Source organism: Amblyomma americanum, chromosome 5 (assembly GCF_052857255.1).
Source record: "Amblyomma americanum isolate KBUSLIRL-KWMA chromosome 5, ASM5285725v1, whole genome shotgun sequence".
In the NCBI taxonomy this organism is placed as follows: domain Eukaryota; kingdom Metazoa; phylum Arthropoda; class Arachnida; order Ixodida; family Ixodidae; genus Amblyomma; species Amblyomma americanum.
The window spans coordinates 50,422,586-50,448,256 of NC_135501.1; the positions used below are offsets into that span (position 1 = coordinate 50,422,586).

Here is a 25,671-nt window from a genome sequence, read left to right on the forward strand (position 1 = left end):
GGGCTTTGCCGCGACCCGGCCGTCAGTTCGAATTAACTGGAAGTTCGAATTAAGTGATTTCGAATTAACGAGGTTTTACTGTACAAGCACTAGTTTATGTGGCGGCATTCAGAGGACGCCAGAAATTCTTTGTGCGGTGAATGATGCCACACCCCTTCGCTATTTGCTTGTCCTTCTTGCTGTGTCAGGAAACCAGGAAAAAGGAAAAGAACCAGGAATTATGCTCTTAAAAGAGCATAGACATCTGAGTTTTGGGTGCATGTTTTCTTCTTTGTACAGTAGAATCTTGATGATACAATTAAGGTTGATCCAAATTTCGGGATGATACGTTACGATTCGGGATTATACGAACAGTTACTCAAGCCTGTGCAGATGACATGAATGCATGACCGGCATGGCCACCTATGCAAGGGAGCGAGCAAATGCGGCTGGTCCCCCCCCCCCCCCCCTGCAATGTCCCGCAGCGCAGGCCGAACTGGCTGCTGGGCCCTCCCGTTCTTTTTCACGTCAAGCAAGGGGAGTCACGCCGGTGATGTCATTCAGTTGGTGATTGGCCTGGGGAAAAAGGCATCTTGCAAGCTGTGGGAGCTTGTTGCCGTCGCGCCACCCACCCACTGCCTCCGCTGCGTTTGCTGCTGCGTTGGGCATTTCGTGTTGTGTGACGACGACTCTGCGCCTGCCTAAACTTGACCAGACAAGGGTGCTAGCTAAGTGCACATCGAAGACTGGATTGTTCAAATTCAGCATGTCAGCATGTCTCGGAAGTGGAAGGCCCTTTCTTTCAAAAAGAAACTAGAAATTTTGAAGAAGGTTGATGGAAACCAAAAGAAAAAAGACGTCTCGACTTGGCGAACAAGCTAGGACTGGCGGCGTCAATGCTCTACACTATTGTTGGGCAGCGGGACGTCATTTTGAACAATGCCCAGCACTTCAGCATCAACGTCAAACTAGCAAAGAGTGCTACACGTCAAGCTAGAAGAAGTTCTACTGACTTGGTTTCGTGAGGTGGCTACAGCCGGTGTCCACTTGGACGGCAAGGTGCTATGGGAGAAGGCCGACGACACTGCACTTTCTCTTGGTATCAAAACATTTTTGAGTGTCCAGAGGGCAGCTGCATCGCTTTAAAGTTTAAAGAAAGGCACGGGCTTGTTTACAAAATTGTTTGAGAATAAGGAAAAAACTGGATGAGATGGCTGTTGGCGACTAGATTGACTCACTGCCTGCGTTGACTTCGGGATACGCGCCACGCGACATTTTCAATAAAATGTTTTCATAATGAGTTATTATGAGTTAAGAAAGTCTGCTTGCAGCCCCGAAGCCAGTGTTCAGTCTCGACTTGAAACTTCATAATTAATGATCTGGGAGGGTGGAATTTTTTGTGTGGAGTTTTTGCGTTCTTGCTCCTCAGTAAAATCTGAAGATTTTAACATTTGCCTCCTGTTGAATAATAATTTGCACCTGAGTATGTTGTGACATATTGTTACATACAGTACTAGAGAGTAGTGTGTGCTTGGAGCCCTGTGTGTAGCTGACTCCTGCTGCTGCTGTTCCTTCTCTTCTGCGCAGGACATAGTGACGGAGAGCTCATCCTTTGACCTGGTGGCCTTCATGCCGCTGCTTCGCGAGCGGGTCTACACCAAGAACCACTTTGCACGGGCGTTTGTAGTCTCCTGGGTAAGTCATGAAAATTGGTTTTGGTGTAGTTGCTCTAAGGAAAGTTGAAGTGCGTGGCTGCCATGGCACTTAATAATATACTTGGTAGGTGCAGTCCATTTGTTTTTACCGCCTTTTTGCTATTGTGTCGGGTTGTGTGAACTGCGCTTAATTCATAACAGCCTCTTACGCTGTCGCATTGCCAACAAAATTTAATTAAGTGTCCCTGTGAACTTTTTTGTGTCAGTGCCTTCTGGGCTCTCAAGTGACTGGTAGATTTGCAGAACTTTTTTGTGTCAGTGCCTTCTGGGCTCTCAAGTGACTGGTAGATTTGCAAACTCCTGACTAACCCTTGGGAAGTCGAACGCAATAGCATTAGAGGTCACTTAGCCCTCGTTTGCAACTCCACAAGCACCATTACGGTACTGTATTTACGCGATTGTAAGTTGACTTTAATGTAAGCCAACCCTCCATATTACATGTCAGAAAACACATTGGCTGACTTCTCTTTTCGGAGGCGAGTTAAAAAAAAAATGACAGGAGCCAGGACGTTGAATTAGATTTAATACGGAAATCAGCCGCAAATGGTAACAATTCGTAGTTTCTAATAATGCTCGGAGTGCATAGAATGAGTTTCCGCGGTAAAAAATAATTTAAGATTCCTGTTTAGTGCACCCTTAAGTTGGAGCTTGAGTGTCCCCTCCAATTTTTCTCTTTTTTGCATGCTGCTTTCCAGGTGTCGGTGATGAACTCTGTGCCCGACATTGACATGCTCATCTTCCTTCCCGAGATCCTCGACGGGCTCTTCAACATCCTCGAGGATCCCTCGGTTGAGTTGAAGAAGATGCAAGTGCCCTACTTTCTTCTTTTCTTCCTTGCATCCCGGAGTTCGTAACTGCTTCTGGTGTGTGTTAAGTGTTGCATAGCACCAAAAACTATGCAGGTGGTGACGGCCATCTAGTGGATTTTGTTATGAAATTGCCTGGCTGCATTCATGGTCACATGATTTCCTATTTGGACTTGCACTCATATGGATGATTTCAAATATATCTGAGAATCGGTGGAAATCACATGTGTGCTGTTTATAATAAACAGCAAAGAGACGCTGGCTGTTGTGGGTATATTGCCAATTTCTTTTAAATGTACAGTTGTTTTTTAGCGCACTAGCTGCCTCGCGAGTGAAACAGCCTTACTGCCTATGGTTGAAACCTGAGAATGGTAGGCTGCCCACAGCTTGGTGGTTGCTACCTGCTTGCCATGACGGGTGGCCAGTTGGAAAGGAGGAAACCGGTTTCACGGCAGCTGCATCAGTGTGGAAAGAGGGAAACCATGTCACACTAGCTGTTCCCAAGATGAAGCAGGTTACACGATAGCTACAGCTCATGGGATAGAGGAAACATGCGTCATGCTAAGAGTTAAAGAGGACGTGTGAGCCACCCCAGTTTAAACCTGCATCACGTTAAGGGGGATGCTGGTCTTAGAAAAATAATGTTTATTAATGAAGTCAGACTTATGAGATCTTCAGGGAACATGTATTTTTGCGTGCTGATTGCAAATATGTCATTTAATTTTATCTACATTAAATCCTTGTGCACTTATGCAATATGTTATGTAACTTTTTGTGGAGAGCTTTCAAGAAATTAGGGAACTTGCTGGAATGCATGCCATTGGTTCCTCTTGACATTAAGCTATGCAAAAAAGCTAAAATTATCATCCTACCTGTCATAGAAGTTGAGTTATAGGATTTTGAAGTCATCACTTTAAAAAAGGAATAGAAATTTTTCTTCCCGTTTGTGAAGTAGCAAGTTCAAAACCCTGTAATTCGACTTCTGTGATAGATAGGATAATAATTTTACCCTTATTGCATAGCTTGATGTCAAGACAAGCCAATGGCATGCATTCTAGCAAGTTCCCTGCAGCAGAATTTCTTGAAAGCTCTCCACAAAAGCATTACACAACATATTGCATAAGTGCACAAGGATTTGTTGTATATAAAATTAAATGACATATTTGGAATTAGCACGCAAAAAAAAAAAATACATTTTCCCTGAAGATTTCATTATTGTGACTTCATTAACAAAAATTTTTTTTAAAGACCCTCTTCCCCCCTTAAGAGGAAAGAACATTTGTGTCACACCAGTTCTAGTTGGTCAGGTGTTCTGATTGCAGCAGACAGTGGGAAACCGCATTATGCTTCAGATGTAGCTGGTGTAGTCTGCCAACGAAGGTGCAAATGTGCCAGTGCACTTCGTCGCATTTCGTTTACCTTAGTAAATCATACATAAATTTTTTTCTTTGAGATATAGTATGTCATGTTTTATTATAGTTCAAGTTCTCTGCAGTGCGCTCTTGGGTGAAAAGCAACACTTCCTTCGCATCGCCAATGTTGCGCATTTAGTTTCGGTCACCCGATGGTGCCACAATGTTTTTGATTTCTTGGATGAAGTGATAACCAAGTTCAACTAAGGTTTTCATCGATAATGCGTACATCACTGCACTGCAGCTGCTTTGGGTGTGGAAACTAAAATGTGTGCTACTCTACGCTAAATATGGCTAATTGCCGTATGGCAGCTGAGATATATATATATTGGTTTCTAGTAAAATTCTTGGTAAAAATTTTCTAGTCTTTCGAACAGAACTGTTGTGAAATTGGCCACCTTATACAGCAAGCTTTCCGTTTTGCTGAAAAAAATTGAGTGTTTAATATTAATATTCCACCTTTAATGAAGTTCGGTTTTCTGTGAAGGTGTCATCTTTGTCGTCACAATGCGGTAATCAGTCATTACAGTAAACTACAGTTTGACCTCAGTGTATGTTTTGTGGTGTTATGGGCTTTATTGTTCAACGTAAAAGCAACCTGGCAGGTGTTGAGAGGAGAGATAGAATCTTGTACTTTGTTGACCATACTAGCTGTTCCCTTTCTTATTGGAAAGCACTGGGGTAGTGCCTGCCTGAGAACACTGCCAGGTTGTATGCGGATGCATCAATAGGTGTTTTGTGTTGAAACACTAGATCTACGTCGGTCCTTGATAGATTAGAGACTAAACATTCTAGGCAAGTGAGCCCTACGAAGTGCAGAAAATATGAGAGCTGATGTGCAGCCAAGTTTCATTTTCTTGAACAACTGTAGGCACCAAATTTTTGTTTTCTGTGTTTTCTTTCTTTTTCAGATGATGAGTCAGACCTTGGTATACGCGGATAACTGCGTTCAATTTAATCAACAATTGAATTTTTTCTTGACGCTTTTTGGGTTTCGGTTTCATCAGCTAAACGATGGCTGTGATGTGTTGAACTTAAGGTCATGTGAGGCACAATAAAATGGCAATATAACCGCTGATACGTCGTTTGCTGTAATCCTAGCTTTTGAAGCGGGCTGTAGTGAGTTAAAACTACGTATCAGTGTTTATATTGCATTCTTTTGTGCCTCACACCACCTAAAGGTTTGGTTTAGTTTATGGGGGTTTAGCGTCCCAAAGCGACTTAGGCTATGAGAGACGTCGTAGTGAAGGGCTCCAAAAATTTCGACCACCTGGGGTTCTTTAATGTGCACTAACATCGCACAGCACATGGGCCTCTAGAATTTTGCCTCCATCGAAATTCGACCGCCGCGGCCGGGATCAAACCCGTGACCTAAAGTTCAACTCACGTCACAGCCATAGTTCAAATTGATGAAACCGAAACAGCATGAGAGAAGAAATGCAATTATAATTTATTTAGCAGTTGCAGGTGAATTTCACGCAGTGATCGGTGTATTGTAATGCTTAACACATCATTTTAAAGGATTACACATACAAAGAAATTAGGTGTCTGTAGTCCTTTAATACTAGATGGTGCTGGGTTGCCCACTGATATGCGTCTCATCCATATACTACCATAGTCCTCCATTAAGTCAGCCATAAGATTCCAATAAGGAAGGATGTCAAGCAGGGAGACACGATCTCACCAATGCTATTCATCGCCTGTGAACAAAAGGTATTCAGAGGCCTGAATTGGGAACAGTTGGGAATAATAATTAATAGAGCATTCCTGAACAATCTGTGATTTGCTCATGACATTGCCTTCCTGAGTCACTCAGGACATGAATTGCAAAGCATGATCAATGAGTTAGGCAGGCAGAGCAGAACGGTAGGTCTAAAAATTAACATGCAGAAAACAAACGAAAAGTAAAACAATCAAACATGTTCAACAGTCTCGCAAGGGAACAGCAGTTCCCAATTGCTACGAAGATGCTGGAAGTGGTAACAGATTACGTCTACTTAGGGCAGGTAGTGACCGCTGATTCGGATCACCAGAGGGAAATCACTAGACGGATAAGAACTGGGTGGAGCGCATATGGCAGGTTCTCTCAGATCATGATCAGATCATGAATGGCAGTTTACCAATTTCCCTCGAGAGAAAGGTGTACAACAGCTGTATCTTACCGGTACTCACCTACGGGGCAGAAACATGGAGGCTATCGAGAAGGGTTCAGCTTAAGTTAAGGACAACACAGCGGGCTATGGAAAGAAAAATGATAGGTGCAACGTTAAGAGACCGGAAGTGGGCAGAGTGGGTGAGGGAACAAACGCGGGTTAATGACATCCTAGTCGATATCAAGATGAACAAATGGGCTTGGTCAGGGCATGTAATGCGAAGGCAAGATAACCGCTGGTCCTTGAGGGTAACAGAGTGGATTCCAAGAGAAGGCAAGCATAGAAGGGGGCGGCAGAAATTTTGGTGGGCGGAAGAGATTAAGGAGCTTGCAGGGATACAGTGGCTGCAATTGGCAAAGGACAGGGTTAATTGGAGAGACATGGGAGAGGCCTTTGCCCTGCAGTAGGCGTGGTCAGGCTGATGATGATGACGCATGTTATCATGCTGGAGACTTGGCAAGCAGACAGACTGGCTTTCTCCCATGGCACCATCATGTTGTTTGTGCCACAGGTGCGAGACGACACTGAGTGAGTTCCTGCGCAACATAGTGAAGCACCCGGACCGCGTGGACTTTGCCGCCATGATCCGGAACCTCATTGTTCACTCACATTCCTCCGGTGAGCCATTGTCTTGAGATTACCAGGGTGCATGGGTGCTTGCATGTCCGTCGGACAATTTTGGCGAGTTAAATATTGCGTGACTCTCGATAGTAAAGTAGCGATGTTTATTTTCTTTGTTGGTGCATCGTTAATGCAATGCCACACCTGACCACTAGGTTGTGGATCTTTTCCTGTCACCACTGTGGAAATGATCCGTTTGGAGTTCTCTCAAGCTACAGTGGTCAGCTCTTGTAGCCAACTGTTCAATTAACAAACCGGAGTGGGGCCGTCAAGCAGAAGGTATAGTTGTAGCAGCTTTCCAAACTTCTCACGTTCACTTTTTGAAGCAGGGGTTAACAGACTGAGTTCCGTGAAATGTTCAGGTTCCTTGGAGTGCTTCTTGGTTCCCCTATGCACCTAAGTCCATGCATGCCTCAGCACCTACGTTTCCTTTCACCTACTTTTGTTTTGGGACAATCCTTTTTATAATTTCTCACGGCAGAGTGTTTCCTTGTACAGCCAGACATTTTGTGTTAAATTAAGGTGCAGTAGAATGTAGGTGATACAAACCTCATGAGGTCGCAAAAAAATTCATACCATCCAAAATTTCTTACCTACCAAAACATATGAAATCCATATGCAGAAGCATAGGAAATGCATTGACGCAGATTGGTTTACTGCTGCTGGAATTTATTTGGGGCTGCATGGCTGCTGCCTACTGCCCACGGTGTGTACAGCACAACTAGCAACCGTGGTGTTGGCGATGTACAGGCAGCGCTTAGTGCTCAAGGGTGGCTCGCAAGTTCGTATGATTCGTAGCGGTGCAGCAGAGTGTACACAATGTGCTCCGGCTGGAGAATTTTACAAATTCGTTATGTACTGAAATTCATATAAACCGTGTTCACATCATCGGGATTGGGTGGTACCTTCTGAGGTGTCTGCGTGCTCTCTTCTTGCGTTCATGTTAGGCAGGAAAGGATGCGAGCCAAGACTAGCGGGGCTCCTCCACGCCCTTTGAATGCCGTTGGTGGTCCCTTAAAGGGAAGCTTAATTGGTTTTCTGAGAATTCGAGGTTTTTCAAGAATTCGAACCTACGGAGCTTCTAGGGAAAGCATGAAAAATATTTTTGCACTAGCATTTAAATGGTGACTTAATCGTTGATTGAAACCGCGACAATGTGCAGGCTCACTGTATCGGGGAAGTGCGAGGAAATTCGTAGTGACATCATTGTCGCCGAAACTTCAAATGTTCGCTGCCTTTGCCTGCATGCTGCTGTGCATCGTCCGATGCCGCCAAACAGTCCTTTGTGAGCTTCACCTTCGATGGTGTCAATTTTCTTCCATGAAACAACTGTTTCTTCACTGGAGACGTTGCGCCATCGTACGTGACATCATTATCGGGGCCTCTTCCCGTCGCTGTGCACTGCAGAGAAGCCTGAACGCCGATGCTGCTTTATTCAGTGATTATGCCGCCATTTCAAATTCTAGGTCGAAACGATGTCGCAGGTTTTAACTGCATGTTTCACAAATTCGGCTCCTTTAAACTCGCTGAATTCTAAAACCTCTTCAGCTGCCCTTTAAGTGGAGACACGGGTCTTGAAATGAGAACGTTTTTATTAAAGATATCATAATGAAATTAGGTGTGTATTTGTGTTTCTTTGTTTTATTAATTAGTTTCAATATATCTTAGTTCCCATATTATGGGAAAATAACTGAAGCCTTACTTAAATTCTTACGGGCCATTAAGACACTGTCTTGCTATATTTTTTGGTTTTGATTGAAATGGGGCTGTAGCCAAAGACCTGCCATCTGGAGGTATGGTAATCATATTGTTGTTGAAGTACATCATCATCTTATAAAAATGTTAAATTTTGTTAAAGCACCATAATTACAAAGTGTAGTTGGGCGACATGGTTTGCAAAATTTGAAATGTTTGACTCAGGCAAACAAAAACATGATAGCTGCACAGTTTAGTTCTTTCTGAATTCAACGGTAAAGGTTGTTTGAAATTGCGCTATAAAAACATAATAAAAACTTCCATAAGGCTTGTCATGTTGGCAGAAGAAAGGAAGTTGAGAAAATCCCATTTGAAGTGCCTGCCCCAGCATTTGGAGATTTGGAGGTAGTTATAGAGGCCTCAAAAAAACAGCGGAATGCGGGCCTTCCAAAAATATTTCGAGGTAGTGAGTACTAATACCAGGTAGTGGGGGAGGGGTACAGCTTTCAACCAAAACCAAGATGGCGGCCATCGGGGACACGGCAAGCGACCACAGCATTTTGCTCCGAAAGCGTAATTTCCCAGCTTCGTAGATGCGAAATATATAGATATTTTTTTAGTTGGAGGTCGAATTTAGACCTTGCAACTTTTGTAGCGATAGCTACATTACGGTAGCATTTCAAGCCTTCAGCATGGCGACATGCAACCCTGTGGCTGTGCCGCCACGCTGTCACGTGGTTGGTCACATGGTGCGGAGCAGCTGCCGGTGGTGCGGAACAGTGGCTGATAACATGCTTCGTCACGTGGTTGGTCACGTGACCAAGTTCGACTTGGCCCGATGTAGCTATCGCGTCACTCCAGGTTTAACCAGAGCTAAACCACCGCTAATCTTTTAGGCAGGAACTTTAGAGTGTGTTGATCCCGAATAGGCCATTTTTGCGAAATTGAAATTTTTGCATTTTTTTATTATCATTTCAAGACCCGTGTATCCCCTTGAGGCCTGAAATGTTGAGAGCCCGTTTTAGAGCAATGGCTGTATCAGAAGCTCTCTGTTCAGCTTTTGGCATTGTTTGTTTTCCATAACACGGGGAGCTGTAGCAGTGAAGCTGAACAGGCTAATGTGCTCTCAAGCACACTGGCAAGCACTCCAATTGTATCAAAATGCCAATTTAATTTGCTGTTTGAAAATTTGGTGTCAAACAAAGCTTGTGTTTTGAGGAAAGGAAAGGAAAGAGCACAGTAGTTGTCTGATCTCATCTTGATGGACATCTCAACCCCCAAAAGCACTTGAGGAAAGGAAACATTTTTGAGGAAAGAAAAGGGGGCAGTAGCTCTGAGATCTATGGGCAGCTTGGTGAACACCTCAACCCCTCAGAAAGCATGTGTTTTGAGGAAAGGAAAGGTTTTTGATGAGCGCTCTGATCTGGACATCTCATGGACACCTCACCAGCTGCTGTCCCAGTGGCTCAATGGCTATAGGGCGCTCCACTACTGGCTCCTCTACAGATCCAGAGTTCCTGGGTTGGAACCGACCCTGGTGGCTGACCCTCCACACCTCTTTCTTCCTTTCTTCTTTCACTCCCTCCTTTATCCCTTCCCTTATGGGGAGGGTTCAGGTGTAGGTGGATATGTGAGACAGATACTGCGCCATTTCCTTTTGGATAAACCAATTTTCAATACACCTCAATCCTGGGAAAGCATGTGTTTTGAGGAAAGGAAATGTTTTTTGTCTCTCAGATCTCCACAGGAAAGGAAATGTATTTGATGAAAGGAAAGCCCACAGTAGCTCTCAGATCAGCTCTCAGATCTGGATATCTACATTTCGCTTCAACATTTTGTGGACATCAGACACTTTTCAAAGAATGTTACCAGCCGAAAAAAGACAAGCGACAAGAGGAGAACCTTTGACACTGCGGCCTGGACTGAGGAGAGAGGCTACCAGGACTCGTGTCGGCTTGTAGTATGCCTCACCGAGTGCTGCTGGAACCGATGTCGCGTGAGGCTACCTAGAAAGAAGAAGAGACTGCCGAACCCAGCGCCTGTGACGTGCATTGATTGCACAGCGTGTCCAAAGAACGTCGAAGCGCTGCTGTCCAAGGGTCCCAAGTACAGTTTGGTCAAGCCTTGTCCTGTGTAGGTTCTCTTCTTGTCTCTGGTCTTTTTTCGGCTGGTAAAAATTATTCTTCGACATGTCTTACCAACTGGCCCACCATTCAGCCTTGCATCCTTTTGACACCTTTTCACCCACATAGCCTAGTGATGCTTTGGCATTAATAACTGACTGAACAGTTTTCAACTTTGAATTTCGGATTTTGATTTTGCTCAGTCAAGGATCAGTCGTGTGAAACTAGTACTTGGGAGAAGTTTTTGTGTAATAGTTTTTTTGCATTCTCCTAAATGTTTATCCACCTCCTAAAATCCACGGTCTGCTTTTTATTTATGTCTTCCTTCTTTGTAAGCATTTTATCATCTGCTTGTAGCAGTATTCTAAGTGCAGTAAATTTACTGTGTTTACCCTCATAATGAATGCAATATTTTTCGGAAAAATCTGTCCTAAATTTGGAGGGTGGGGTCATTACACGGTAAAATATTTAGAAAAAATGTAAACGGTAAAGACGGGATGGAAAATATGCTGCTTAAATATGTTCAAAATAAAACAAAAAGCATTCCAGCATGGTTTTCATGCTCGAGAGCTTAGCCCACAACTTTAGTGTTAAGCAGACGCGTATAAATGGTGTCACGGCCCACAGTGTTGTATAAAGGGAGCACAACTAGAGGTCACTCTAGCAAAACCTATAGCATTCAGTGCGAAGATAAACCACAAGTTGCTCTTGATACGATCCTTTTTATGGCAGATAGAAAAGAACTACACTGTACTATAAAGTGCCATCTATTGTCGAATGTCAAGACCACAATATCTCACCCTACACGCTGAATGCACAGTATAAACATTGCACCGAGGATAGAAGAATACGAGAACCAGTAGAAACCACGGGTGGCCACAAAGGGTTAATCTTTTCTATCTGCCACATTGCTCTTGATACGATCCTTTTTGTGGCAGATAGAAAAGATTAACCCTTTGTGGCCACCCGTGGTTTCTACTGGTTCTCGTATTCTTCTATCCTCGGTGCAATGTTTATACTGTGCATTCAGCGTGTAGGGTGAGATATTGTGGTCTTGACATTCGACAACAGATGGCACTTTATAGTACAGTGTAGTTGTTCGGGTGGTCACAAGAGGGTTCCTGACAGCATTCACTATCAGCAGCGGACTCTGTGTGAAAACAATGGAATGTGTTCATTGTGCGAGAGAAGGAACCATTGCACTTTCTGACAGCCGAAGTGGGGGATGCGTTAATTATGCGAGGGTATTCATTATGCAAAAAAATGTGGTAGTAATTTTATTTGTATCGACATATATTGCATTACATTAGGGGTGTGCAAATATTTGAAATTTCGAATATGTATCTACTATATCTGGTGTTTGGTTCATATTCGTATTTGAGAAATTCCGAATATTCGAAAGTTTTTGTATATTCGCCAGTGTTCGTATGCCGCACCGACTTATAAATTCAACCTTGGCAAAACCGCAATACCGGACCAAATTTTTCAACGATCGAGTCTAAATGCTAGGAAAAACAACATAGATGTGTTCTCTTCGCTTCTTTCTCCAGCGTTTATTGTGTGGACCAATCACATTCGGATGCTGCCAGGCTTACTCCATGCGAAAGTTGTCAAGTGGGCTTTCCCACGTAAGATGGCTGACCGCCCTCTTTGAACAATTACAACGATAAACCGAGCTATTTTTTCTTTGATCCTTCCGAAATGTGTTACATACTTAACACCCACACTTATGGCACTCGTCCTGTCACCTTCGTAACTCTCCTGGTGTGAGCACCTACACCTCGTTTTGGTCGACCATGATATGCGGGAAAGCCCACTTGCTGAACTTGGCATGACGCTCTCGAAGGGCTGAGCCAAGGTGTAACACCAGGGCAAGCGGTCGAGTAAAAATCCTACTTATTTTATTGGGCATTGTAGCCCACACACCTCTTAAATGTGCTTAATGGCAGGCGTGACAACGATAAGAGGGTCCTTGTCACTAAGCTAAAAAACAGCCTGGCTGTTTGGCTTGGTTTTGTTTGGTCTCAATGTGTGCTCCATGCCCAGGATCAATGCGAACTCTAAAAGGAAATAAAAGTAGCGTGCATGCATGCAGTTGAATCTCTGGAGCATGTTTTTCCTAGTGTAACATGTCGGCATCTGCCATGTTGCTGTTGCGTGCGTTGCAGAGGAGCTGGTGCAGTACACGGCCATCAGCTGGATGCGGGAGTTCGTGGCACTCTCCGGGCGCACGCTTCTTCCGCATGCAGCAGGAATCCTCGAAGCTGTGTTGCCCACACTCTCGTACGATGACCCCCGCCGCCCCGAGTCGCCATCGCACGCACACGCTGCTGGTGAGTGCCTTTTGAAGCCCTGGAACCTTAAGGTTATGGTGGTGTTGAAATGGTCATGGGACGAAAATTTTGATTTTTCTTAATAGTAGACTCCTGTTTCGACGAAATGCTAAGACGAATTTCAGGATGTGAGGAACAGTGCAAGGACATTTGGGTGGTTTACCATAGGCTCACTGTAAAAAGGAAAAAATGCGCTTTGGACAAACTACTTTGCGTGTCCTTTAGTTAAGGCAAACTTTTGCAGTGATCACGAATGGTGTTGGCTCCATGCTGCGGTACTTGCGAGACCTTTATAGACTGAGAGCACTTCAGGCTTGCGGCTGCATCCTCGTGTCTTATGCTGATTGTACCAGAGGTGCTGTGAAGTGTGCTTTGGCATGGCAAAGCGGCAAGCTATGGAAAACCACCGGGGGTCACATCCGGTGCCAGATGAGGATGCAGACCACTGGTTGTGGCCTCAGTCTGATGGTGATGATGGTTTCGACACTTGTTTCTCAAGGAATAAAAATGGCCCCAAGGGGACGAAAGACAACGGGAAGAAGTAGATAGGACACATGGCTGACTTGCAGCTGTAGAACCAATCCAAATGTATATTACAGTCAAACTTGAATATATTACAGTATAGACTCGCGATAACTCAAGCTTGAATAATTCATACTTTGGGTAATTCAAACAAAAATTCAGAGTTTTGCTTGGCTGACTAATTTTCATTGCATTTTAAAAGCCGCTTAATTCGTACGCCATTTCTTTTAGATTCGGTTGATTACAACTTTGTGTCTTGCTCCCTGTCGCGTGAAAGAACGGCAACCGATATCCGATATGTCAGGTTTGCGGCACCATGTGAGCTGAAAATTGGGACCTTCCAATTGGGTAACTCAGCCGCGGTCTGAAGGGGGAGGCCGTGTCAATGTCCGAACGGCACTCCAAGCGATTGCAGGCACCTCTCTGCCACAAAATTTTGTTTAATAAGCTCTGCTACCAGCCTGCGACAGTTGTGAATATCGGTGGCGCTTCAGCTAACCAAGTCCAGCTGCACGTCATTTCCGGCACTGGTTGGCACATCGCTGGTATTTTTTTTTTTATGTGTCGCACCATTCTGGTGCAAATGTGCGTTCCCCTTGCTTCCGTCCGTGTGGTTCTTCCTGTGCACCGAAAATCTGTGCCAATCATGAGCTGCTCATAGTTTGTGTGGTGAGCGCCACCTCTACTGCATCACACCTGTGAAGGAGGCCGCAGAAGGTCCTAACAATTCTGGAAAAGCTCTGGTTTGATAATCCCAGCAGTGGGCATGCAGCACAGGATGACGGAATTGCGAAAGATCATTATTGCCCTGCAGTTTTCACTCAGAAGTGGGCAGCCATTGTTTATATTTCATCAATTAAGTTTGCTGCGGTGCGAAATGGTTTTCTTAAAATTTTCTGTAGCCATTCGATGATTCGACTGTCGGATGATTCGGAGGTTTTTGCAGTCACTTGAAGTTCCAACTTGCATGATTTTACTCTATTGGGAAACCAGCGCATTTTTATTACTTTTTTTTCAACCATACAACTAGTTGGAGACGGCTGGTTAAGTAAACATATCACTGCCTTTCACCAATATTTTATGTTCGCTAGAGCTTTTACCTACATTTTCATCGAGAAATAGGTCCAAAATACTATTTGTATGCATAGGTATTCATAAAGCAAATTTCATTTAGTTTGGATCCTACTAAAGTGCACTTCTGATAATTCAAACAAAAATCTCTGGTTCCTTGAAGTTTCAATTAATGGTAGCGTACTGTAAATAAGATTTAGGTGCACATTCGAAATTGATCAAAAAGTTCTTCAGTTGTGAGTCAGTTCACATCCTTTTTACTTCTTCCCAATGTCTCTCGTCCCCTTCATGCGCTTTTTATTCTCAGAGAAATAAATTTTATCAAACTAGCTCAGATTTCTACTCTTAGCTTTGGTTGTTGGTTCAAACTAGTCGATCCGACCATTTAGGGCTTCCTTCCATGCAGACATTCGCGAGACAGCCAAGGCAGTCAACACGAGGCTCATGCAGCTGGTCACTGAGGAGGATGACCGGCCCCACGGCTCTTCTGCGGCCACCAGCGAAAGTGGATCACCCACAGCGCGCGGTCTCAGCGTACAGCACAAGATCGGCGGTGACCTCGAACATGATGACGGCAGCACCACGGGGGTGGTCACTCCTGCAGCAACGGGCGAGCTTGAACTGACACCACTAGTGAACGTGCTGACGCGGCAGCTCATGCACGTGTCGATGCAGACGCGCATCGCCGTCTTGCGCTGGTTCCTGCACCTCTTCACCAAGATACCAAACAAGGTGAGAGGTGTTGTCCTCTGTGAGGTCGAAGAAAAATAAAGGCCCTGAACAGCTGTTGTTTTCAGCGAAGAGACTAGCCATTGCGAGACTAGCATGGTGAAAAATAAACTTAAAATTAAAGTAAAAACTTCCAGAACTTGTGCTGCTATTGAGCAGGCCAGTTTGGGTGCTAATGTTTTTATCAGCCTGCAGCTGCCTAAGCAGTTGTTGATTATGGCGCACCATAACGCGAAGGCCAACGCTATTCATTCCTGAAAAAAATATGTACCTATTGTAGCTGTTGTAGCTTATGAATTACAAATATTGTAATTGTAAACTTATCAATGGCTACGTTTTAAATAAGTAAAAGCCCGTAGATTCGAACCCCGTTTGAAAATCCAAATAATTCAGAATACCGGTGCAGGCCTGGATGATACCTATGTAAGTATTGGATGCTCACTAATTTGGATGGTTCAGGTCCCACACCGGTTAACTTGAATGGGCTCTCCAAGGGAGGCTCTGTCCAGGTATGCCTGGCGCAGCATGTGATCATCCAAGTAGTCCCTCTCAAACCTGAATTCCATACTGCAAAGTTGCTCGCGCACTTTGACAGGTGCGCAACAGCAGGTGTGGCGACAGACAGATGGCTTGTCTTCAAGAAGTCAGACCACATAGTTTTGGTTTCGTTTTTCTTACCTTCGTGCCAGGCCACATCAGCTAGCCAACCGAGCTCAGCTGCGGGCTGTTAGGATGCTGACTGGCACGTCTCACTAGTCTTTTCTATCCATAGTTTTAGTGCGCTAGCACTTATAGTGGCCATTTCTTGCATTTGGGCGTTGTGTGTTTGTCTTTCTGTTTCTCTGAGGCTGGTTTTGTGGCAGGCTGCCACCAGCTGGTGGGCAGGTGGGCCAGCCCATTTACCGTATAAACGAGTGTGTGGGCCGCACTCTGTTTTCCCGAAGGAAATATTAAGAAAAAAAACGCCTGTGTACGGGCAGCACCCAACTTTCCACGACCCCTGTGGGAATAACCTTCAGAATGCACGCGCCGTGGCCTGCATGATCAGCTCCGGCTGCGAACAACTGTGTGCTTGATTGTGGCGGCCAGGAGCTTTCAGGTGCTGCCCATGGATGGCGTCCGAGGCCGTGGGTCATCATTATCGTCAACTTTTTTCTCTCCCCACGAGCTCCCGCCACTCATATCATCACCAATGTCACCAGCTCTAGCTTTATGTGGCTGTCAAAGTAGAACACTATAGTCAAAGGTCAAGCGTTGCAGTTTTAGCATGATGGGCAAACACCTTAACAGCTACATGGCTGGGAGTTTGCTCTCGAACATGGCAAGCATGTGGGGGGCAGGAAATTCGACGTGCCGAGAAGTGCATCTGAAGATGGTGCAACCAAAAGGATGCATTGAGGAACACAAGCTGCAAAAAGCGCACTTTCCAATGTAAGCATGCAAGTTTCCCGAACTGGAAGAACTGCTGTACTATGTGATGGAAGTGCAGAACAATGGCTATGCGTTGACAGCGGACATGCTGCGCGACTTCTTGAGGGATGAGCATGCACCAGAGCACAGCACCAGCTCGGATTCGGAAGAATTTACGAATAACGAGTGAGTGTAGAGTAAATTCCACTAATTCCCTGATTGGTGTGTTTTCACTTTAAAAAAATTTTTTTTCCGCATCGTGTGTATAGGCCGCACCCTGAAAATTGACCCTCCAATCTGGAAAAAAAAGTGCGGCCCTTACACACGTTCAAGCGGTAATTGTAGGATGCTGCTTGGAAAGAGCAACCTGGGTCACAACCCAAGGACCACCAATGGCAACACCTGCCATAGCACCTGCCTTGTGCCACTGCGCCATTGCTCACCTGCCGACCGGGTGGCTTACATGCCAAGGTTTAGCTGGTGGTAGCCAGTCAAGAACATAGGGTACTGCGCCACTGCTCATCTGCCCACCGGGTGGCTTACTCTCCAAGGTTTAGCTGGTGGCAACCAGGCAAGAACCTGTGGCATTGCACCACTGCTCACCTGCCCACCGGGTGGCTTACTTGCCAAGGTTTAGCTTGTGGTAACCAGTCAAGAACCTGTGGCATTGTGCCAGTGCTCATCTGCCCACCGGGTGGCTTACTTGCCAAGGTTTAGGTGGTGGTAACCAGTCAAGAATGTGGGGTGCTGTGCCACTGCTCACCTGCCCACCGGGTGGGTGGCTTACTTGCCAAGGTTTAGCTGATTGTAACCAGTAAAGAACCTGTGGCATTGCGCCACTGCTGATCTGCCCGCAGGGTGGCTTACTTGCCAAGGTTTAGCTGGTGGCAACCAGTCAAGAACCTGTGGCATTGCGCCACTGCTCATCTGCCCACCGGGTGGCTTACTTGCCAAGGTTTAGCTGGTGGTAACCAGTCAAGAACCTGTGGCATTGCGCCACTGCTCATCTGGCCACCGAGTGGCTTACCTGCCATGGTTTAGCTGGTGGCAACCAGGCAAGAACCTGTGGCATTGCACCACTGCTCATCTGCCCACCGGGTGGCTTACTTGCCAAGGTTTAGGTGGTGGTAACCAGTCAAGAACTTGGGGTGCTGCGCCACTGCCCACCGGGTGGGTGGCTTACTTGCCAAGGTTTAGCTGGTGGTAACCAGTCAAGAACTTGTGGCATTGTGCCACTGCTCATCTGCCCACCGGGTGGCTTACTTGCCAAGGTTTCATCATCATCATCAGCCTGACTACACCCACTGCAGGGCAAAGGCCTCTCCCATGTCTCTCCAATTAACCCTATCCTTTGCCAGCTGCATCCACACTTTGCCTGCAAAATTCTTAATCTCATCCGCCCACCTAAACTTCTGCCACCCCCTGCTACGCTTACTTTCTCTTGGAACCCACTTCGTTACCCTTAAGGACCAGCAGTTATCTTGCCTTCGCATTACATGCCCTGCCCAAGGCCATTTCTTTCTCTTGATTTCGACTAGGATGTCATCCCTCACACACTCTGCTCGCTTCCGGTCTTTTAACATTACACCTATCATTTTTCTTTCCATGGCTCGCTGCGTTGTCCTTAACTTAAACTGAACTCTTTTCGTTAGCCTCCACGTTTCTGCCCCGTAGGTGAGTACCGGTAAGATAAAGCTGTTGTACACTTTCCTCTTGAGGGAAATTGGTAAACTGCCACTCATGATCTGCGAGACTTTGCCATATGCGCTCCTCCCCATTCTTATCCTTCTAGTTATCTCCCTCTCATGATCTGGATCAGCTGTCACTACCTGCCCTAAATAGATGTATTCCGTCACAACTTCTAGGCTCTCGCTGCCAATTGTGAACTGTTGTTCCCTTGCTAGGCTGTTGAACATTACCTTGGTTTTCTGTATGTTTATTTTTAGACCAAACGATCTGCTCTGCCTGCCTAACTCATTGATCATGCTTAGCAGATCACCTCCTGAGTGACTCAGCAAGGCAATGTCATCAGCAAATCGCATATTATTTAGGTATTCTCCATTTATTCTTATTCCCAACTGTTCCCAATTCAGGCCTCGAAATACCTCCTGTAAACATGTGGTGAACAGCATTGGCGAGATCGTGTCTCCTTGCCTGACGCCCTTCCTTATTGTAATTTTATTGCTGACTTTATGGAGGACTATATTAGCTGTGCAGTTGCTATATATATCTTCCAGTATTTTGACAAAAGGCTCTTCTACCCCCTGATTACGCAATGCCTGTATGACTGCTGAGGTTTCCACTGAGTCGAATGCTTTCTCGTAATCAATGAAACCGGGTGGCTTACTTGCCAAGGTTTAGGTGGTGGCAACCAGGCAAGAACCTGTGGCATTGCACCACTGCTCATCTGCCCACCGGGTGGCTTACTTGCCAAGGTTTAGGTGGTGGTAACCAGTCAAGAACGTGGGGTGCTGCGCCACTGCTCACCTGCCCACCGGGTGGGTGGCTTACGTGCCAAGGTTTAGCTGTTGGTAACCAGTCAAGAACCTGTGGCATTGCGCCACTGCTCATCTGCCCACCGGGTGGTTTACATGCCAAGGTTTAGCTGGTGGCAACCAGGCAAGAACCTGTGGCATTGCACCACTGCTCATCTGCCCACCGGGTGGCTTACTTGCCAAGGTTTAGGTGGTGGTAACCAGTCAAGAACATAGGGTGCTGTGCCACTGCTCACCTGCCCACCGGGTGGGTGGCTTACTTGCCAAGGTTTAGCTGGTGGTAACCAGTCAAGAGCGTGGGGCACTGCATCACTGCTCATCTGCCCACTGGGTGGCTTACTTGCCAAGGTGTAGTTGGTGGGCAGGTTAGCAATAATAGCACAATGGCACAAGGCAGGCGCTACGGCAGGTGTTGTGAAGTCTTGTTTTCAGTTTGCATGAAAGAACACACACACCAATAACCAAGGTAAGTTGTTGGGCGAGTTGGTTACGATATGCCATCACTACAGCGAAACGAAGGGGACGTAGAAGAAGGACAGAGGCAGGGACACAACACAGTGCTGTGTTGCGCTGTGTTGTGTCCCTGCCTCTGTCCTTCTTCTATGTGCCATTCATTGTGCTGTAGTGATGGAATACCAATAACCACCTTAACCTAGCTGAGCAGCACAGCAGTAGAACGCATGCTAGTGGACATATCTGCATTTGGCCTAATTACCCAAATCGTCTGGCATTTTTTTCTCGCTGCTTCGGCGCCGCTGAGCGTTTCCATCTGCGTGGTCCTTTCATTCTTCCAGTGCAGTGAAGTTGCATGTTTATCACATGCCGTTCATAGTTTGTGCAGTGAAGCCTCCTCACGAACTACGCACCTGCTTGTGAGGTGTGTGATGCAGTAGCGGTGGAGTTCCATTGGTCATTGTTGCGCCATTCTCTTCTCAAAAGCAAGCAACCAGTGCCCAGTTTTTTGCCAAACAAATTTATCGTGATGCAGTGGTTTTTTATAAGTTTTCCTGGGCTCATTCAATAATTCGAACTTTTGGATAATTCAGATATTTTATTTGGTTCCTTGAAGTTTGAGTTAACAAGCTTTCACTGTATATTGCTATTGATGGGAAGAGCAGACAGATTAAAACAAAGCCAAACATTGAAAGTGCACACATATTGTGTCTTGGGCAATTTACTAGTATTGGTAACAAGTTTGGAAAAAAAACAAACTTGGAAGGTACTAAAAAGCACTTAGAACAATGCCGTTCACAGCCTTGTTAGGTAAATTTAGAACAGTGCATTGCCTTCCATGTGTCAAAAGGTGTGCAGCAAGAACTTGCAGAGAAACATTTGGGTTTTGTTTGTTTAAGCTTGCTCGCCTGTGTGACTGTGTGCTGATGGGGGCCACGAAAAATGTTTGTATGGTCTGAAAGTCTGCAGTATGATACAAAAAACAAGCAAAAAATGGGCTTCATAATGCATATCTGGTTATGACTGGCAGGGTTTATTTACAGCAGCTTGCCACCATTGACTGCTCGCACTGTGTACCATGTGACTTTTGTTCACATTGTCGGATGCACAGGCTGCGCACTGCTGCTCACTGCCGCTCACTGCTTGCCATACGTACGGTGCGACTTGAGGGTGGTGCCACGGCTCTCCTGCACGTATCATCCACAGTGATGTGGGGGTGTGTTCGGAACACCCGAATTCTGCACATTGTACAGTGCTCTTCAACTGAGAAATGTTTATGAAATTTTCATCATTCCAAAATGTGCATCAGCCGTGATCATATTATCGACATTATACTGTAGCGTCAGCGGCTGTGTATGTATGTCTGTGCACCTAATGATTCTTCTCATGCTAGCCCATGCTTCGCTTTGCCAGGGCTTTCCATGTCAGATGCTGACTGCTCGACCTGGTTCTGGGTGCTCGAGTCTGTAATTTAATTTGTATTAAAAACAAAGAAGGTCGCCACTGTGATCTTCACAGCGCAACAAATCTTTTTTGAAATTCGTTAGAACGGATGCTTGGGCGAGTTGGTAAGTCATTTTAAAACAGGACAGCGCACACTTTGACAGGGACACGAGGAAGACACGACACAGATGAGCGCTGACTTGCAGCTGTAAGTCAGCTGAGCTGCAAGTCAGCGCTCGGCTGTGTCGTGTCTTCCTCGTGTCCCTGTCAAAGTGCGCGCTCTTCTGTTTTAAAAAGAACTTCTTTGAAAGTTGTGTAGAGGCACACAAAAACTTGCTTGTTACTTGCGTATGTGTGATTTCACCTCAGTCTGCAAGTTGCAAAAGAAATTTTAAATGGAGAATAATGAATTTCAGAAATTACTAAGTCATACAGTGGGATTGCAGTGATGCGAATCTCAAGAGGTCGCGAAAAATTTGTGTGATCTGAAATTTTGTATTTTGCATTTGAACAAAATTCGTTTCCAGAAGTATGAAAAATGCATTCACGCAGATCTCTTTACGGCTGAAGGATTATAGTCATAGCCATGCAGCCATAGCATGCTTCTCGCAGTGCGTACAGCGTGGCCAGCGACTGGAACGTTGGTAATGTAGGTGTTCGCATCACTGAGATTCTACTGCGCTACGTGCAAAACTTTTTATGTTTCATTCCATCCATTTCTGGATTTAATATAGTGAATGCTCATTAATTGGAACTTGAAGGGACCGAATAAAAGGTTTGAATTATTCAAAGGTTAGAATTATCGAATGCCCTCTGAAAACAAACAGGAACTGCTTGCATCACGATAAATTTATTTCGCAAAACACAGAGTAACGGTTGCTTGCTTTTGAGATGAGAACAGCACGGCAATGACCATTTTAGCTGCGGAGCTCCACCGCTGCTGCATTGCACACCTCACAAGCATCAGTGTGTTAGGCGGCTTCACTGCATGAAGTGCGAACAGCATGTGACAAGTGCACACTTTCTGCACTCTGAAAGAACGGAACAACCATGTGGACGGAAACGCTCAGCGTCAAGAGAAAGAATATGGATAGAAAAGACTAGCGAGATGCACCAATCAGCGCACGAACGGCATGCGACTGAGCTCGGCCGGTTGGCTGATTTGCCCTGGCACGATGCTCAGAAAAGTGAAACTGAAACCATACGGCGTGACTGTTCTTAAAGACGAGGCCGTAGGTGTGTTGCTACGCCTGTCACTGTGTGCACGTCAGAGGTGCACGAGCGACTCTGCAGCATAGATATCAGGTTTGAGAAGGGTCATGTGGATGATAGCCTGCTTTGCCGGGCATACAGGCGTACACACAGCCTTCCTACTGGAGCCCATTCAAATCAACCAGTGCCAGAGCTGTAGCGTCCGAGTTAGCGAGCGTGTGACGCCATGGACTTAGATGGCCTTTCGCTGGGGCCATGCAGGCAGTTTGAATTATCCAGGTTTTCGAATAAAAAGGGCTGATTTAATGAGCTTTTACTTTAGTACACTAAATAAGCAAAAAGAGATGAGGCATTTGCATAGCAGCTTCCAGCTGCTGTGATCGCATTGTTGCCTTTTTTTTTTTAAACTGGCATTCTTGTTTTGTGAGTTTTCTTTATGAGAGCGTTTGTGAAGTAAGTTAATGCGGCTCAAGTTTCTTATTAAGTAAGTTTCTTGTTTTGAGGCCATTTGCCCTATTACTCCTTCGTGGCATGTGTCCTCTTTTTCTTTGCAGATCTTTGTCCATGTGGAGGAGATATTCCCAAAGTTGCTGCAGACGCTGTCGGATCCATCAGATGAGGTAGGTTTGCGTCACGTCGTCCCGTGTGGCGACTTAACACACTAAGGGCGCGAGCTGTATGTATGTTTCACGTGCATACAAATAAAAATTTTGCACTCAGAATTTTGCGCTCAGAAAGAAACAAAAATTTTTGCCTAGAAAAAAACATCACTTGTGGTGGTGAAGAAGCTGAAATTGTTCACGAACACACCATACTAGGAGTAACGTTTTCTTCACACCTTACATGGAATTCGCATGTCGAGAAGTTAGCAAAAAATCTCTCATTGGTGACAGGTGCAATTGCTCGTTGCCGCACATTCCTTCCAGCTAAAATTAAGCTTCAAATATATAATGCACTATTTGTGTCGCAAATAAGCTATTGCTCATTAGTGTGGTTGAAAACTACTAAAACCAACCTAGAAAAAATTTACCTTCTTCAAAAGAAAGCCATTCGTCACATTGCCAATCTTGATTACCTAAGCCACACATGGCAAGCTTTTGAAACATTCAGTGTGTTAACAATTCAAAGTATGTATGAATTCGTATATATTTGCTTTCATTTCATCTGTTGTTATCCTTTAGGTCAATGATAGAAGGCACTGAGCTATTGAAACAGAACGACCATACAGTTAATACTCGCAACACAGACACTTGGTTAGTTCCCCCTTTTCGCACAGACTATAAGTTCCAAGCATTACAGCACAATCTTCCAATAATTTTAAATAGATATAAAGATATAAATAACCCTACTGAGAAAGCATTGCTTGAATTATTTCTTCAGAAATAATTCCTGACTTCTCATTCGTGCCCAAGTACAGCTGTTCCCTTGTATGTTTTTTAAATGTTTTTTGCACTTCTGTATTTTCATTAATGATGATTTTGTGCTTTTTGACTGTCCTGTTTTTGTGAAAACTGTAACCTGACTATGTGTTCATTTTTTTATTTCGTGTATGTAATGATTTTCAACTGAATCTGCTCCTTTTTTTCTGTGCATGTAACGAGTTTGAACTGAGTCTGCCCCTTTTCCTTGTAACGGCTGCCTAGGCCTCGTCAAGCTGTATACCTACAGCTTTTAGTCCAGGCAGCCAGCCAGAATTTTCTGGGAAATAAATGGAGTTGAATTGAATTCTAGGAAATGAATGGCATTGCTTTCAAGCCGTTGCGACCGTCCCCTGCCAAACTGGGCCTCTTCGAACTGCACACCAGTGCTTTTAAAAGCACAAAAAACACCAGGGAAGCCTGTTAACTAAAGGCAAAAACATGCTGAATGGTTTGTTTGGAAGTTGGGCAGAATTTGGAACGCAAAAATATGGCGCATGTGTGCAGTGTTATTCGTTTGCCAGCCCTTGATGCAAGTAGGACATGTGTTGTGCTGCTGAAAATACTACAGTTGATGCTCAAAAGCAGCGAAAAACAACAGGGCATAGAAAAGAAGACACAAGTCGAGCGGTGTGCACCAGTGCTTGCCTGCAATCCGCTTATTACAGTATTGAGAAAATCGGAAAATCCGATCGGTATAGCCAATTATCATTATTTCTGGATCGACAATAAAAAGGGAAAAAAAGCACCAAAAGGACACATCCACATATTCCCCCGTGCATATAGGCTTAGTTACCATATTTACTCGCGTAACAAACCCATTTCTTTCCAGAAGTTGATATTGTAAGCACTGTGAGTGACCTTCATCTTCATCTCAGCGTAATCATCATCGGTCATCGGGTCGTGCGAAGAAGACGAAGTGTTGCTAAGCTGTGACTAGTCGGTAGCTGCTGCTTCGGCCTACCTGAAGTAAAAAGGTGAATTTGCTGGTGCGTTCTTCTGCCTCACAAGTGGTGGAGGTGACTCCTGATCCCAGCGTCCTCAACGCGGCACCCCCTGGAGCTCCGTTCCGGTCGTGTTCTTGGCGGCACATCAACCGCCATGGCGCAGTCACATCCCCCTGCTCTCACCGTTCCGGCGCCTGTAGCTACCGATGGGCATCCCACGGCTGCCCATGCCACCTCTGCACCACTGACGTCCCAAGGTGCACTTGCTCAGCACCATTTGACCCACCCAACTTGGTCAGTTACCTCACGTCAGCGCGACCCTCCGGTTTTCGCCGGTCTCCGCGGTGACGACGTCGAAGACTGGCTACAGCAGTACGATCGGGTGAGCGCTTTTAACGGTTGGGACGCTTCTATGAAGCTACTCAACGTCTCATTCTACCTGAGCGACGTGGCTAAGACGTGGTTCCTCAACCATGAGGACGCCATTCCTGACTGGCCTCAATTCACGACACAGATCCGCCAGATATTTGGAACTGTTGGTGCTGGTCCGACCTCTTTTCAAAAGAAGCTAGAGACCCGTGTGCAGCTTCCAGGAGAGACATACACATCATACATTGAGGACGTACTCGCCCTTTGCCGGCGAGTTAACAATGGCATGGTCGAGGCTGAACGTGTCGGACATATTTTAAAAGGAATTGGCTCTTTTGCCTACGCAGCTCTAGCTGCCCAAAATCCCGTCACGGTGGCAGACATTCGTGCCACTTGCCAGCGACTTGACTATCTACAGTCGCGCCGCCTCAACAACACCTGGGATCCGAGCCAAATTCCCGAAACTGATCTGCGCACCATCATACGATCTATAATACGGGAAGAGCTCCACAATGATATTTCGTCGGTTCCTGCCTTCTCACGCCCACCTGCTCAATCTACTGGGTTGCGTGGCATTATCAAGGAGGAGCTTACTTCACTCAATCGTCCCATGGCTACAGAACCACCAACCCCTCCCTACGTTCCGACGTATGCTGAAGTCACTGCGGCTCCTCCTCCTTGTCCTCCTGTCCATCACGCGCCCGTCCCACCCAGCCTCGCCGCCCTGTCCCCGCGACCACCGGTGTATGGTAATTGGCGGCCTCT

The 25,671-nt window shown here is 45.5% G+C and overlaps 1 protein-coding gene across 4 annotated transcripts in view; it reads left to right on the top strand.

Moving 5' to 3' along the window:
- LOC144132422 (protein VAC14 homolog) overlaps positions 1-25,671 on the top strand; it is a 109,760-nt gene that overhangs the window by 19,661 nt on the left and 64,428 nt on the right. For all 4 annotated transcript variants that reach the window (XM_077664826.1, XM_077664825.1, XM_077664828.1 and 1 more), the window contains exons 5-10: positions 1,567-1,674; positions 2,390-2,499; positions 6,577-6,683; positions 12,673-12,837; positions 14,837-15,162; positions 22,727-22,792. In XM_077664826.1, coding sequence (XP_077520952.1) covers positions 1,567-1,674; positions 2,390-2,499; positions 6,577-6,683; positions 12,673-12,837; positions 14,837-15,162; positions 22,727-22,792 — 882 coding nt within the window. The remainder of the gene's footprint in view (positions 1-1,566; positions 1,675-2,389; positions 2,500-6,576; positions 6,684-12,672; positions 12,838-14,836; positions 15,163-22,726; positions 22,793-25,671) is intronic.